This window comes from Salvia splendens, chromosome 15 (genome assembly GCF_004379255.2).
Source record: "Salvia splendens isolate huo1 chromosome 15, SspV2, whole genome shotgun sequence".
NCBI classification, from domain to species: domain Eukaryota; kingdom Viridiplantae; phylum Streptophyta; class Magnoliopsida; order Lamiales; family Lamiaceae; genus Salvia; species Salvia splendens.
Window position 1 is genome coordinate 7623538 of NC_056046.1, and position 17179 is coordinate 7640716.

The following is a 17179-nucleotide window of genomic DNA, read 5'->3' on the forward strand; positions in this document are numbered from 1 at the left end:
GTGGTACGTTAAGAATATCACCGACATCATGTACACGTGTATTATCTTGCACAACATGATTATAGCTGACTAAGGACCGAGGGCGGCTAACTTTTACGAGTAGGATGAAGCCGGAAGCTCAACCGCGAGGTCTCCCCCACGCCGATGTGTGCATACGACGGTGGGCGAGAGGATCGAAACAAGAAACACAATGCGCGATACCCGAACCCACACTGAGCTACAAGAAGACATAATCAAACACATTTGAGCGAAATTCGGCCATGAATAGTGGATTTTTTTAATTTTATGAATTTAATTATGTAATTTTTAATTTTTAGGATTTTAATTATGTAATTTTTAATTTTTTTGTAATTTGTAATAGTATTCCGGGTATTTTAATGCATTTTAATATTATGAAAATATTTTTATTTAAATTGAACAATAGAATGGTGGGACCCTTGAGCATGTCCTTTCGGAAGAGCATGGATATGAGTGTTGTGCTCTTGCCTAAGAGCATGGAGTAAAAAAATAATAAAAGTGGATCCGGGCCCATATCCGTGCTCTTGTCTTGCCAAAGAGCACGGACGAGGATGCTCTAACGACGGACGGTGTGAGTACTTTAAAACACCATGATTGAAGGACACCCCCCCACCCCACCCCACCCCACCCAAACCCTCCATTGTTAAATCAGCAACTCTGTCAGGAGACACAGCATTAGTACTATTTATCTGCTGGGTTGTTCACACATTCATACTCTTACTTTTATTTTGATTTTGGTGCGCTCTCATTCCACTTCTATATTGGTTACAAGGTAAACACTTCCTCCCTCTTTACATTTCCTTTCTTGTTAAACTTTTTCCTTTTCCATCCACCATTTTTTTTCCTAATTCTGCGCTACTCGAGTCAAAAATCATTGTTTTCTGATTTTTTCATTCCCTATTTTAGGATAAATTGCAGACAGATTTTCTGCTAGCTACCATACTCTCATTTCAAGCTAAAACTACAACATTCGAATCTGTGCTAAAATAATGCCTTTAAATCTCAGCTTTTTAGGGAATTGGAGATGAAATATGCCTTTAAATTTGCTTTTCAATTTTATTAATTTTGCATAAATAAAATATTTTATGCTTGCTGTGGGAAAAGTTCTCCTTCTGCTTTCTGTTGTTAATTCCAATAAAAAAAACCCTAGATGGGGACCATATCTTCCCCATCTCAGCCTCCAATTTTTTTTTTCTTTTTTCAGTTTTTTGAAATGAGATTTGTTAGTGCACTGAAAAAAAGGCAGATCATAATATCAGTATGCTGTTAAGGGTAACAAAATCATCTATAGTAGTAACAAGCAAAGTTTGCATTTTTAATTTTGTTCATTATTTTTACTTTTCATTTATTCGTTTGGGATTTTTGAGGTAGCCAGCCAGGTAGGTATGGAAAGGCTTTGAAAGAGACTTTTAGAAATTAGACTTCTCTTTTCTTCTTCATCTTATTAATGATTATTTATGCAATTGGGGTCAAGTTGTATTAGTGGATTCTGCTTTCTATATTTTTATTTATGTTATGGCGATTGAGTAGTGGTCGGGTGGTACTTCCTTTTCTTTTTTACATCACTTTTTCTGATCCGGTGCTTTTACAGCAGGGAGAAGAGTTTCTCTTTCTATTTTTTAATCATAGAACTGAGGAATTGTTGTTTTTTCGGGTTGTAAACTGTGTGTTGCATTTAGTTATTTCTGTTTTTTTTGTTGGTTGGTGAGATACTTCGGAGCTGTGGACCTGTGGTTGTAGATTGGAAATCAAGAACATATTTTGCTGCAGATATCTCTGTCAAATTGAGTTTTTGGTAGTTGGCCTTTCAAATGACTTGATAGACTCTTGTTGATGTTAAAGAGTTCATCTTGAAATTTGATACGTGTATTTTCTTGCCATTTTGTCGAATTCTTGAAAGGGGGGTTGTCGTTTTTCCACGGGGTCGATGAATTCTCGTATCTTCTTGCCATGTATGTGCATTTTCTTGTTTACCGTAGTTTGATTTCAGCATGTTTTAAGTGGTGGGTGGTTTGTAACTGGCAGATCTCGCGTCCGGTTTATGATGCAGCCTCGAGTTAATTGAGCTGTTTGCTGAGCCCCTTCATGGAGATTGAGTGGAATGCGAAGTGGGATTGGGAAAACTTAGTCGTGTTTGGTTCAAAGGGGATTGAGAGTCCGAAGAATCTGCAGTTAGCGGATTGGACAATTGTCGATGATGGAGAGATCCATGGTGGATCCTTCAATCTTTCTGCCGCTGCTTGTAATGGTAACAGTGGTGGTGGCTCTGATGGTAGTAGGCATGGTTCTTCAGCCAAAAGCTCGATATCAGCTTCTACCGACTCATCCCGCAAGGATAGGATGCAGACTTCCATCTTAACATTCACTACATCCGAGGGCTCTTCTGGGAACTTCAGCAAGAAGATTGAGATGAAAGGAATCGAGCTTTCTGGAACTTCCTCAACTCCAGATGCAGAAGCATTGCTCGGATTGAAGCTGGGAAAGCGGACATATTTTGAGAACACCGGAGGTGGAGGCACTGCTAAGAGCACTTCCTTTTCTGCCATGCATGCTCCAGCCACCGCCACCGCCACTGCACCAAAGAAAACTAAATCATCTGGTCAGAATAGTCCTATATGTTGTCAAGTCGAGGGCTGTAACACTGATCTTTCACTGGCGAAAGAATATCACCGGAAGCATAGAGTTTGTGACAGCCATTCAAAGTGCCCAAAGGTTATGGTTGGAGGCTGTGAACGCCGGTTTTGCCAGCAGTGCAGCAGGTAAATTACTCACAGAAAAAGACCGTTTTCAACAAAATACATACAACTGTTGTTGCACTATAAGCTTAATGCTGCTTGTTTCTGTGAAGGTTTCATAGCTTGTCAGAGTTTGATGAAAAGAAGCGCAGTTGTCGAAGAAGGCTTTCTGATCATAATGCAAGGCGTCGTAAGCCACAGCAGGAAACCATCCAGTTCAATCTGCCTAGGCTATCAACCCCATTCTATGGTATTGGACCATCTCTCATCATGATTATAATTCAGATTCTGGATCTTTATCTTATTCGTACATGACACTTCTATTCCTCGACAACTTTACTCTTCCAAGATCACTTTTAGCTCTTGACATACAAAAAGTCAGATCTCTAAAGTTCTTGCTTAGTTCTAGCTAGTTTTTTGCTATCATTATCATACTCTAATTACTTTTCTTCATTTCCTATGTGTCTCTAAATTTATATTCAGCATTCAATCCATCAAAAATTTAATCCAAGCCTGATTTGTGGGATATTTTCCATGTAAATGTGCAGGAGGGACCCAACCGATGAGTTTCATGTTGAACAATTCCCCACTTGCTCACTCGAGGACAACTGCAAATTCTAGTTGGAACAACTCCAAATTCGCACTAGCCAAAGGGTGTTTGTTGAAGTCTGAAGGAGATGAAGGTATTGATGAACAGTTGCACATGCCAGGAATCAGGCTGCCACAAACCATCAATATGCAAAATGCAGCAAATCATACAAAGCCAGTGGTTTTGAATCCAGGTCTATTTCTCTTACTTCAACAAATAATATCTCACGATTACAGTTTTGTGATTTTATAGCTCTTCTTCCAATATAGCACTGCTAAAAAATTTCTAGGCTGACACATTTCATACGAAGCGCCATGTAATTGGGCTGCATTTGTTGAACTGTGTGTATCATAGGCTGTAATAGTTAATGTAACTTGTCTTGATAATACAGTTAGGAATAAGGAAACTTTCAAAATCCCATTAAACAAACTCAAACCTAAGTAGGTTGTCTAAACAAATATGACTCTCTCATCCATTGCAGGTGGCAAGGGATCATTGATCTCTTCCCTAGATGCAGCACCAGAATATCGTCGTGCTCTCTCTCTTCTGTCAAGCAATTCCTGGGATTCGTGCAATCAAGAATCGGTTCAGTTACACCATCAACTACATGAGAACAGTTCCAACATCATCCAACCTTTGTATCATGCAATCCCTGAAGGTGTGCCCTTCTCTTCCTCAGACTTCTGGCCGACTGGGCCACATCCAACTCATCACTACGTTCAATCTTTGGGTACAAAGACACCCTACGATAATGACTTCTATTCCAACATACTGAACTGACCAATGTCGACAAGTCTGTTCTTCATCTTCGCGGTCCTAGTCTAGGTGGTCCTTGAATAAGGTTGGTCACACACTCTCACCTCATCGGAGAAAAGGTTTTGAATTATGACGTTGCCTTTTTTTGTTGGTTCCTGCCTTGTTCGCGACATCTTGCTGTCTCATATGGCAGGCCATCTAACAAGTTGCTTCGTTTTGGGAAAACGATTGTTCATTCAGTTTGAAGGATAACATATTTTGGTACTGTACTGTTATCAGATTTTGCAAGTGTTTTAACAATGCTCCTTCACTTGTAACTTGAGAATATTTTGAAGTACCAACTATTCAATAAGTATTCAACTTCATATCGTTTGTCATCATTTGCAGATAATGCTGCCATTGATGAATTTTATTGTTTCAATTTCACTGTGAAGCTCATTTATTGATATCGATTTGTAAATCTCGGGATGAATTTCAAAATCCAAAATATTAGCAAGAACTGTGTGCATTTTGACAATCTGACTTCAAATCTGAAGCTTTTAAATACTTGAAGAAGTTATATACTCCATTATTTCATTCTAATAGCATACCGACTAGGATGTTTCTATAAAATATATCTTGAAAAGGAGAAATTTTTTGAACATCAGTAGAGCATAGGTGGTGCACACATAACATGTATGATAATCAAATAATGTTTGATCAAGAGTGTCAATGATATTGAGCTGAAATTTTGAGGAAAAACATCAGAAATTTAATAGAAATTGAAGACTTACAGGTACGAAGGAATGGAATAAAGATAAAAAAGAAATCACAATATCATTGTATTTCTTTTGCATTTTCATGCCTTTTCCTCCTTCATTTCATCGCATCAAGCAAATGAAGAATGGAAATAGAAATCACATTCTATTCCATCGTAACAAGGACCCAAGTCTATTGACGAGTCACAGAAGGACCTGACACCACACGACATCAAGCCACAACTGCAAATATATTGCAGTGAATGAAGCCTGCTTAAAACATTACGACAACAATTGAAAAAATACCACCAGTACGACCCAGAGAATGAAGCCAGCTTAAAATATTACGACTTTGCAGACATGTTTTAAGAACAGCAGCTCATTAAGATAATAAAGGCAAATAAAACCAAATCGAAGACAGTTTCGACATTACTAGTCGTACGTTATCATACCACTAAGATCCGACATCCCAAAGTACATAAACCTAGAGAACAACAACCAGATCCAAGATCTAATGCGAGCAATCTGACAGACACGTGATGCAAATTTGTAAGGTTTGATTAGGACCACAAGATATCAAGAGTGTTAATACAACTTGACACAAATTGGAACAGGGCTTGGTAACTCGAAAACGCCAGCAACTGGAACATGACATGACTGACTTTCAGACACCCATATTGAGCAATGTGCTGGACGACTCTGAACCTTCTCAGACATACCTAGTACTCACTGGAACAGTAGACAACTCTATTAATACATGAAAAGACAAAACACAAGCAAGCAGAAAATGGACATGAATGCACTTCAAGAATAACAAGATGAGAATAGCAGGTGCAAGATAAATCCTCAGATAGAGAGTTCGAGAAAAACTTTTGAGTATATAATAACTTTGATCTGTTACAAATATACATAGGACAATTAGGAGCAAACAGTTGAATGTTCAGGTTCAAACAATGCACATATATCACAAAACAGACCTGATCTTTTGCATCAGCTGTTTCTGATGGAGATTCCTTTTTATCTGAAGGTTTATCAGCACCACAGTTTTGTCTGTTGCACTTCGTCCTAAAAGGATAGTTAATGTTGTTGCATTGTTCGCACTTCCAGCTTCCTTCTGGCATATCTGGTTCTGGAGAACAGAGTTATCAGTATATCGTACATTACGAGAGAGGAGCTTCATTTTCAATCAACGGAGTACAGAAAATGAAATATGTAAAATCAGGCTTACTTGAATTCTTGACAGGTTTGGCAAAAACCTGCATCTATATGTCAGAATGTCAGAACATACAGTGCACGTTTAAAGTAAGCTTAATCAAGGCATTATATCACTAAATAATGTTGGGTCGTAGTACATCTGATGACATCAGTTACACATTCAACTTGAAAATACTATAGTGCAATAATTCAAACCTGAGATCCTGGCTTAGGTGTATTGCATTTCCTCATGTTGCAGACTGTTCTAAATGAAAAATTGACATTTCCACATTTTGGACAAGCCCAGTCAACGTCACCACGAGATCCATCTACAATAACATGATAACAATTAGTGATTCATCAGGTGAGTAAAGGTTTGATCCAACATATATATCTAGACTCTAAACTACAGCAGGGCAAGACACACCACCAGCACCAGCAGCTTTCGGAAATCTCTCCTCAGGAAAAAATCCAGGCCTTGGACCCTATAGAAGATCAAAATCAAATGATTGTCAAATAGACAATATATATATATATATATAGGGATGTATTCAAGTTCAACATGTAAATATTGTCCAAACATTCAATCGAATCTCAGCCCCACGATTTTGTCATCTAACGGTTAGATTAATGACACGTGTCATTTAATAATGCAGATTTTCATTCTAATAATGTACACAGACTAATAATGTAACATTATAGTCTAATAATGTAGATTTTCATTCTAATAATGTACACCGACTAATAATGTAACATTATAGTCTAATAATGTAACGCGGATATTTTGATCTCAACCATCCAATTCAAGGATCCAAGGACTGTGATCTGTTTGAAGCTTAATGACTGTGATCTGTTTGAAGCTTAATACTAAAGAGCCGTGAGGACCCTAATACACCCCTATATATATATATATATAGGGTCATGATCTATGGCAAACACCTCTTAAACCTATAACTAGAGAACAAATCATAGCCACAAGATCAAGAAAATCAAGGGCTAGTATTAATACATGTAATTTTCTAATTTAAGGAGAAATTAGTTCCCTCAATCATAAATTTACTCCATAATAACCAGACGGGGGTATTATGGTAATTTTGTAAAAGCTTGATACCAAAATCAAGTTATCACAGTTCTCATGGCGTCGCAGCACTCCGCTGAGGGTTTCGTCGAGTTCAAGTAGGCCCCGCAGGGCACCAGCTTAGAGGCGCAATCCAACGACTGCCCCTCCGCCACTCTTCCAGCGGCCAACAACACCGCCACCATCAACAAGGCGGCGGCGGCGCTCCGGAAGGAGCTCATCGCGGTGATCAAGGAGAAGGAGGCGATGGCCAAGGGCGGGTCGCTCCACGACATCTTGTCGCACATGATCGTGGCATCTGACCCCGAGCGGGAACACACAGATCTATGATATGATTTAGCCTGCATTTCCCAATTTATCTTCTGTTTTTCTTAGTTTTGATTTCCTTTACTTAGGGAATTAACATTAGGTGATAAGCTATCGTTGCAATTTTTATGATGGGATATAGTGTAGTATTTGAATTTTGTGAGATTTTAGCTATGCATTTCAGATGTAGCCCCTTTCTGTTTCTTCTTGCTCTGATCTAATTATAATTTCAATGTTGAATTGTCCCAAAAATAATCATGCTAAGAGTGAAGAGTGAAGTAAAATCATGCTAAGAGTGATGTGTTTTGTAAACAAGAGTGAAGTAAAATCATGCTAAGAGTGATGTGTTTTGTGAACAAGAGTGAAGTAAAATCAGAACAAGAGTGATGTGTTTTGTGAACAAGAGTGAAGTAAAATCAGAACAAGAGTGAAGTGAAATCAGAACAAGAGTGATGTGTTTTGTGAACAAGAGTGAAGTGAAATCAGAACAAGAGTGATGTGTTTTGTGAACAAGAGTGATGTGTTTTGTCTCGGTTTAGGAATATTGCACATTTTCATTACTATGATTATTTAGACCAATATCACAAAATGGTGCATCAAAGCTACTGGATAAATATGCAGAAAATAAAATGGAAAGGATCACATACATTTTTCAGTGACAACAAAACGACATAATTTCACATTAAATTAATAAATCAAATGGTTAAGCTATGCTACAAAAAAATAATCAGTGAACAAACATTGCCCAATCAAAAAGTTTAACGGGAACATACAAACAAGAAAGAAACTTATAAACACTTTTATACATAATAATTGAATGTCATAACACCAGCAAAACCTCAAATGAGATCAAATTGATGCAAAACACATTTTAAACAGAGCATAAAATTAAATTTGGGAGTACTATTTTTTAATTAGTTAAATTCGTGACTTGTGAATTTGTTTCTTGTCGTTGTTTTAATATGAATAACTCATATTTAAATCTTTGTTATTCTTCATTCTTACTACTATAAAATTACCATCAAGAAATTATAATACACTTATTATTTTTGAAGATTTATTCGATATTTGTAAATTAAATTAAATTTTGATTTTGATTTTTAAAAAATTATTAAATAGATTATGAAAGACTACTTATTGAGGTCATAACGTAAAAGGATATAGCTCCATTTATAAATTAGTGCACCATGTGCAATTCATCCCCACAATACAATAAGTTAAATCATCCCCACAACTCATCCCCAAAATCAGAACAAGAGTGAAGTGAAATCAGAACAAGAGTGATGTGTTTTGTGAACAAGAGTGAAGTGAAATCAGAACAAGAGTGATGTGTTTTGTGAACAAGAGTGAAGTGAAATCATAACAAGAGTGATGTGTTTTGTGAACAAGAGTGAAGTAAAATCAGAACAAGAGTGAAATGTTTTGTGAACAAGAGTGAAGTAAAATCAGAACAAGAGTGAAGTGAAATCAGAACAAGAGTGATGTGTTTTGTGAACAAGAGTGAAGTGAAATCAGAACAAGAGTGATGTGTTTTGTGAACAAGAGTGAAGTAAAATCAGAACAAGAGTGATGTTTTGTAAACAAGAGTGATGTAAAATCACAATAAGAGTGGCGCGTTTTGTGAACAAGAGTGAGGTAAAATCATAATAAGAGTGACGTGTTTTGTGAACAAGAGTGAGGTAAAATCATGAGTGATGTGTTTTGTAAACAATTACATTTCACCTATAAACCAACTAATTACATCAACTAATTAATTAATGAATCATTCCTCTTGTCCGCCCATTTCATTAAACTACCCCAGCAGTCACATGAATATGTAATTGATTTCATTAAGAGTACTTTTTTTTATAGATGGGTTAAGATGGGTTTATTGGAGTTAACATAATTATTCCCACTGTTTGTGTTGGGTGGACTTCGAATGCATTTGTACTTAGATTTGTTGAATAATTATTACCACAATTAATTTCATATGAATAATCAACACAATTAATTGTAAAAAAACAAAAAATAAATTAGGTAATTAAAAAAATTAAATAGATGTATATAGAAATTATCCTAATCTTTCGGAAACTCCAAATATAGTTTCCAAATTGAATTGGAGCTGGAAAATTGAGTGATACACACACAATCTGATCAGCCTCACCACCAAATTCACATCATACACCCCTACTCCTCCGCCGGACACCAGAAGGTCCAGCTTCTCCTGATCGAGCATCTCCCAATCAGCCGCTCCAGCGCCGCTCTACTCTCCCGGCTAATCCCCAGCCCCGAGAGCAGCTTCAGCACCCAAAAAAGCCCCAGTAGGAGAACACACTCCTCCCAATCACCACCACCCCATGCACCGCCGTGTCTGCCAGCTCCCCGTACTCCGCCGGAAATAATGGAGTGTGAATTGGAGTTGGAAAATTGAAGGAGATGGTTGGAGTTGAATATGATTTCCCAAAATACCCTTGTTAACTACTTTTTATTTAAAACATGTAAAAATAGCTAAGCCATGAGATTAATTTGGAGCATTGAGATGTGTGGCTGAGATTTGTTCTCTAGTTATACACTTAAGATTAGTTATATATTGATCACTACCCTATATATATATATATATATATATATATATATATATATATATATATATATATATTCCTCCAAGGGTGAAAGAAATGTAGTTTCTAACTACACATCAATGCAAGATCTTAAAGGTACAGATTAACAAACCAAACATCAATGTAAGATCATCATGGCACACCACTCATACTACTAATAAATACTATACGATAAATGAGGTTCTCCACGTAAACTTACCATGGTGGAGCTAATTGGGAAATTCAGGCCACACTGATCCATCATAGGCGGCATACCATACACCGCACCTATATGATAAAATATATAAGGGATGGGAACAAACAAAAAAAAGTACAAGAAGCGCAAGATGTACAGTAATATATGGGGGAATATTGAGTAAGAAACTACTACTAACTTTAATTCTACAACAGTAAACCAACACTATGGGAAGATGAAGAAAGGATCTACCACTTCGCATAACTGATCCACTTGAATATGGAGGCGGTGCAGATATATGTAAAGGTCGATATGGGCTACCTCCTGAAAATCGACTTCCATAATTATAATGATAAGTTGAACCTCCAGAAAATGGAACATCATAAGGAGGGGCAGAGGTTCCATTGAACACAGGAGATCCGTATGGCGGGACTCTCATGTACATGGAGGAAGGTGCACCAGACCCAACATATGGAGGTGCCGATAAGTAACCCTGAGGTGCTTGGACTGGTTTTGCAGCAGGTTTCTGAACAAAGGTAAACTTACTTTAGTAAGCTTACAAAAACTTATACATCTAACATGCAGATGAAAGCATCCAGAAAGACAACAAGCTCAAATTCAATCTCTTCCTGTAGACTTTTTTTTATAACAAGGAACTGATATACATAAAATCTGAAATTGGGGCTCATATTCACATACACATGATTATATAACTTACAAGGCTATTGTAGCAGAAATTAAAGAAACAAAAACTTGCACAACGTAGTTATAGTTTGCGAGGGAAATATGCAAAACAGCAAATTCTGTTTAGCAAGTCAATTTCTCACCGAGTTATGATCAGCTGGCCTAGGCTGAGTGCAGTTACGCATATTACAAGTTGTTCTAAAAGAGAAGTTCACATTGCCACAGCTCGGGCAGGTCCAGTCATCTTCCCTGCGTCCACCTACATATAGAGTTAGCTCAATAAGTACTATCAAATAATTAGACTTGTTTAGACACAGAGCTCAAGTCTTTCGATATATCTTAACAAATATTGCTAACATATTTCTAAAAGACACCTGCACTAACAATGCTTCGATCCTCAAACAATTAATTAGTGCCTACACCTGTCTGTGTTCGATCCACGGTGAACATACTATGAAAAATCGTGTGGCAACATTCTATGCCAAGGACATAATCATACCTCATGCTTCAGCTACGCAAATGTGGAACGAGAACAACATAAACAAAAAACCTCAAAATAAATTTCAAATACTTGTTACTTATTCATGCACAAAGACAAGCATATCCCAAAATATAGAAATGAAAGTCAATTGCGAAAATGTGCACACCATCGGTTCGAGCACGTTTGGCAGCTGAAGAATTTCTGTTATCAACCTAAAACATAACAAAAAATCAATTAAAATCGGATTGGGATAATTCAAGATCTTAAGAATACCAGAGCCAATCCATTCAGAAAAATTGACCTAAAAAAAGGGGAAATCAATAAATTTGAGGAAACAGTGACGCTGGGTAATCAAAAGTACCTGAGACATGGCAACACGATAATATTTTCTTCTTCTTTGCTTTGTGCCAAGGGTTTGAGAGCTGCGCGGGTGAGAGATGTCACAGTAGGGCAATTACGAGAAAGGAGAGAGTTGGTGAAATTAATTAATTAATAAAGAAAATGTTTCACTTGTTGGGAAAGGGAAAAAATGCAGTCGACAGGTGTGAAATTGAACACAGATTTACGGGCCTCTAATTATCCAAGCCCAATTCTTGGGCCCACTTTGCTATTCTACTCCTTTATTTTAGAGGTGAGTATTTGGATCCGATTGAGATTTCGAAACGCAATTTTCTCAATCCGATCCAAAAAACCAATATTTTATGAAAAAAATAATCTGATCCGATTCAATTGACAGAAAATCTAAATCTGAACTATGAAATCTGATATAGTCTAAAGTTGCATAAAAATATGTGCAAATTAAAAATCCAATGCCAAAATCTATAAAATTGAAATTCAATGTATTGTAAAAGTTTTTAACGGATGATTCTATAGATTTTGATGCTCATATTAACAACAAAACTTTAAGTCGTGGATCTAAAGTTCGCTTAAATTGAACATGAAGATGTTTAAATTTGATATTTTCTAAAAGTTTGTTTGGAATATTCCGTCTTAACCAACGTCGTTATTTAATTTCGAGGATAAGAGCCCATTGGATCAAATTGGCCCAATTCGTTCCCCATTTCACTAAAATATTTTTGCCTCTATTTTACTACTCCACACCATTCATGTCACGTGACATTAAAACAATTTTGGGTTATAAATGTTTACAAAATCAAAAGTGCCTAACAATGGCCACTTCAATTGATGTTTGGCCTTTCAACAATGAGGGATTTTTTTTTATTTTTTTTTATATTTTTGGTTTTTCAAAGTGTCTCTTTTGCTGATAGTTAGAGGACCAACTCTCGTCTCAACGATCAGTGCACGGTGGTAAGGGACTGGCCAAATGGTTTGCTCCATGCGAATGGAGCAAGAATCAAACCCCTGATTTCGTGCTTAATGGACAAGGTGACTATACCAACCATGTTGGTTAACGAGGGATTTCCCATTTTCAAAATATAACAACCAAATTCTTTCATCCCAAACCTAATTGTTAATTGAAACAGTGGCAAGGGGGATAAATATAAAAGTGTCTCATGAAAATTATAGTCTAGATCTTGTCATTCATAAAACAAAATTGCGAATAAATAAACACAAATTTATATGACAAGGGAGATAAGTGATAACCCACCCACAACCGCAACTATAATGTTATCCTTGTACACTAAGTACAACAATCATTTCATGGTTTCATTCCAAAGGACAAATTTAATCACATGGAATGGCCACTTGATTTTCCGACCACATCACCCCAAACAAAATATCTACCTATCAACATTATTTGCTTCAATTTATCATCATCATCATCATAAAAAAATTTCCCATGTATGTTGTCTCTAATCATGATAACAATGTAATCTAAGCATGTTCACATATATATTCCACAACATAAAACATTGTAATTAAGGATTCAACACACAATTAACTCTAACCACAAATGCTTAATTAGTGGTATATCTATGATACATGTTATAGCATTTTAACATTTGACCATTCAACCATTATAATTATTTATTAACACAATACAATATGTCATAATTTGCCTAATGATTCTCTACTTACTTTGCAACAGGCATGTGATACATAATTGAATCATAATCATGTGCTCCACCTTAAACATGACGTAATAATCAAGAACTAATGTTTCACCTAAATTACTGCAACACAATCATTCCCCCCTTTTTCTTCATCTCTTACATACTCATTTTACCATATTTATCCTTGTTTTGTTATAGGTGATATTTATTGTCCTTCTTTGCTAGATGCAAAATCACTTATTGATTGGAATTACCCTAATTGCATTAATTGGTGCATAGAATAACAATGTGAGAAAATAAAGTTTATATTTTCACTAAGTAAAGTTCTTGTCAGTCGATATAATAGGTTCATTCGAACGCCAAAATGCACGATTTAAAACATCACCATAGTGAATGAATGCAATACATGAGTTCAAATTGCATAATAGGCTTATTTTGTTGTTGGTAGATTAATTTCACAACGAATAATGCAGTTTTTTTTCTTCATATTTTCGTGAATTTTGTGGTGCTATATCTTGAGGACTAATTTATAAGGAAATGAAAAGAAACTATTTTTCCCCGATGAAGTTCAAAATATCTAATAATTAGTTAAGACTTAATAGTTAGCAAATGACTATTTGACATAAACTCTTTTATCCTCTTTTTGGGACATAAATCAAAGTCAATAACTTCCACCTTAAACCCACTCAATAGTTTGGCTGTTTTCAATTGAACATGGTTGCTGATATTTTTATTTTTTTAAAAAAATTGTGTTAGAGGTGTTGCTGAGTCAACAAGCCAAACAATATGTCGACATAATTGGCTTTTATGTTGTTAGAAAATGGTAAAAACAATTGATGGGTTTTCACTTCTGAAATTACTAGATTATATACCATGATTATGCATTTCAATGATTATTGTTTGCCAAAACGTCTTGGTCCCAGAATCATCATTTTGTTCTTCTGCTTGTGTTTATCTAAGCTGGTGATTACAACTTAATGATAGTAAATATTTGTGTAGTTTTGAATTAAATATTTAAAGTTGGTAATTTGTTGCTCATGGATAAATTAATTCTCTATATAGTACTATTACCCAAAATGTCCAGAAATTTGGGCCTGGCTATGGCTACTGAAAACAAGCAATTGGGCCTTTTGCAATGAATAGATTAAGAAGTAGTAGTAATTTATATTGGAATATATATAGCTTTAAATTGGAGTATTAAATAAAATATAGTACTAGCCATAAACGTCGACATCAATTGTGATAATCTAATGTCATGTAAAGACTTTATAAATTAATAAGTCAAAACACAACATCAAATGAGGTTGATAATCAATGTATAGTGTATACGTTGCTGTTGCGTCCATTTCTGGCAAAATTTGATGCATATCATTCATGTCTTTTCAAACATAACTAATTACTAGTACTTCATAATTCTGCCTATTTAAACATCCTATATATGTCGATATATACTCTCCTATTTTTGTATGTTTATACGTACAAAACTACTATTTTAATTAGTATCTTAATTAATCTTGTGTTATAAAGGTCTCTCTCTTGTGAGTAAAAATTCAATGGTCCGGCTATATTGCCACGTATCACGTATGAATACTATCAAGAGGAATAAAAATTCAGTTGTAATGTGTCTATTCAGAGTTGAGATAATATATAGTTGACAATTAACGATAATATATAGTTGACAATATAACAAGACAACGTTTAAAGATACCAAAATGATGTCCTGATTAATTTTGGAATAAGATATAGTAGTAGTAGTAGTAGTATTTTTGAATAAGACCTCCCTTTTATATATGTAGCCTACTATTTTTTATATACATGTATTATAAAGATGAGTCTCGATAAATCATCAAGTGTGACATCTAGAAAATTATTCAGGTGGATTTTAGCATAGTGGTTTATGAAAAAGTACAAACTTTAGGAAAGATAACAAAAACAATTTGTAATTAGGGTTAGATACCGGCCTAACATCATCAAAAATTGTTTTTACTTTATATAAGAAAATTAGGAACTAAAGGAAAAAATAATTCAATGAAGCATTTCTTTTACCTTTAAACATGTCGGGTTTTTGGACGGCCATTTCAATTGTCATGTTTGATTTTTGTTCTGTTTAATTAGTCGACCTAATCATCTAATTTAATTATTGAAATGAATTACAACTGTCGAAAATAATTGCACTCTAGGTCATCCAAATAATTCTTATTACTATAATTCCCGTACCAATAAATCGTTTAATTAAGCAATATACAAATGAAAATGGCCAAGAATAAATCTTAACAAAGATATATATTACATGTACTTATCAATTAGTTAAATACTCCATTATAAATATGAGTTGATTTTGCCTTAACGGAACCATTTGCTGATGCATAGAATTGTGACCAGTTTCAAATTAAAATTTTGTACTTTCGTATATATTAATCTGATTAAACAAATGATATGAGGAAAAATAAAATAGTTAAAAGATGTTACGTACCAACAAAAAGTCCGTGAAAGTATTTATTTTGTTATCATGATTCATGAGCCATCGAGATTGTTTATTCAAAAAGTTATTAAATTAAATCAATTTTCAAATCACAGAGATTAAATATAATTATATCACTGTAGCGTCTACAGCTAAAAATTAAAATCATGTTTTACTCTAAAGTTTTGGTAGTAAGAAAAGTATTTAGCTTATTTAAATTAAATATGATGATAAGAAAAGTATTTTTAAGGAACAAAAGAGAATGTTAAGATGGCTTGAGAATGACTCAAAGCTTTTTTGGACAGCACGAGTTTGCACTCACTCAGATTCTGCATGACTCCCTAGGCAGTGGAACAAATATTAATAAAAAAATATCATGAAAATTAAAGTTTGATTAAATTTAAATAATAATTAAAAGTAATAAGCCCCAAAAAAAGGGTTGATAAATACGTTAAGCAACAATCATCTTTCATCTTTCTGCCTAATCCAATTTATGGTTCGTTACGCTAAATCCTCACAAATCCCAATTAACTAAAATTTTTTAATTAGTTGAAGTGTAACCACTCCATGGATGATTATTGGCAGTAATACTATGCAGAAATTCAGGGAATGAGAATGAGACATTTTAACGTAACCTAGGAATTAATGCATATAATTTGGAATCATGTAGAACTAATCATGCTACTCAACATATACTCTATTTTATTCTAAATTTATTATACATAGCTCAAATTAAATTTTAATCAATAAGTTGTGGCATTACGATGATAAACAACTTAATAGGTCGATAAGACATTTCCATTCAATAGGTCGATAACCATAATTAATGATCTTTTTTATAAAAAAGTGAGGTACTGATGCGACAATGAAGACCTTTTTAATTGATAAGATGTTTTTTTAACATCTAATAGGTTGAGAGTTCGAATTATCACCGATGGTGTATGTTTGGTTTGTCTAGTAGTATCATTTGTCACTAATTTTTTTTTGTTTTACTTTATTTTCTGAAGGAAGACTTGAACCATTTTATTTTCGAATCCACAATATTTTAGTTTTTAAGTTATAGTAGTAAATGATTTGGAATATTTTGTGGAGCTAAGCTAGCCCTAGCTACTAATAAATTAATTAGTGCATACATTTCATCTCTAATTAATCCTCCTTTTTTGTTTGTTTATTCTCATTCGTCTCTGTCTCTTTCTCCCACATAAAATTAACAAATTATGTTGAAAACTAGGTATTTTCCTGTATCAATCAAGATGGAAAATGAGTAAATTAAAAAAGAGTTAGACGGCGCCAACTCTAATCTACCATGTCACGCATGCTACAAATTTTAACATTTTATTATACCTCAAACTA

At 34.8% G+C, this 17179-nt stretch overlaps 2 protein-coding genes across 9 annotated transcripts; one reads left to right on the plus strand and one right to left on the minus strand.

Moving 5' to 3' along the window:
- Positions 1-651: 651 nt before the first annotated feature.
- Positions 652-4478, plus strand: LOC121768201 (squamosa promoter-binding-like protein 12). Of its 5 annotated transcripts, none has more exons than XM_042164603.1 (5): positions 652-790; positions 2044-2777; positions 2867-3003; positions 3302-3535; positions 3824-4478. In XM_042164603.1, exons 2-5 carry the CDS (start codon positions 2104-2106, stop codon positions 4120-4122), a joined length of 1344 nt encoding a protein of 447 aa, XP_042020537.1. In that variant the 5' UTR covers positions 652-790; positions 2044-2103; the 3' UTR covers positions 4123-4478. The 5 variants fall into 5 exon arrangements, with proteins under 5 accessions (XP_042020537.1, XP_042020541.1, XP_042020538.1 ...); XM_042164607.1 differs by having other exon boundaries at positions 2069-2777; XM_042164604.1 differs by lacking the exon at positions 652-790 and adding an exon at positions 1565-1970.
- Positions 4479-5217: 739 nt separating this feature from the next.
- On the minus strand, positions 5218-11848 carry LOC121768202 (ranBP2-type zinc finger protein At1g67325-like). Of its 4 annotated transcripts, none has more exons than XM_042164611.1 (10): positions 11712-11848; positions 11517-11562; positions 11013-11128; positions 10438-10711; positions 10210-10277; positions 6460-6514; positions 6246-6358; positions 6064-6091; positions 5813-5964; positions 5218-5564 (listed from the first exon to the last, which is right to left on the minus strand). In XM_042164611.1, the coding sequence occupies exons 1-10, from the start codon at positions 11718-11720 to the stop codon at positions 5562-5564; spliced, it is 864 nt and encodes a 287-aa protein (XP_042020545.1). In that variant the 5' UTR covers positions 11721-11848; the 3' UTR covers positions 5218-5561. The 4 variants fall into 4 exon arrangements, with proteins under 4 accessions (XP_042020545.1, XP_042020543.1, XP_042020544.1 ...); XM_042164609.1 differs by having other exon boundaries at positions 6064-6097; XM_042164610.1 differs by having other exon boundaries at positions 6457-6514.
- Positions 11849-17179: the final 5331 nt, after the last annotated feature.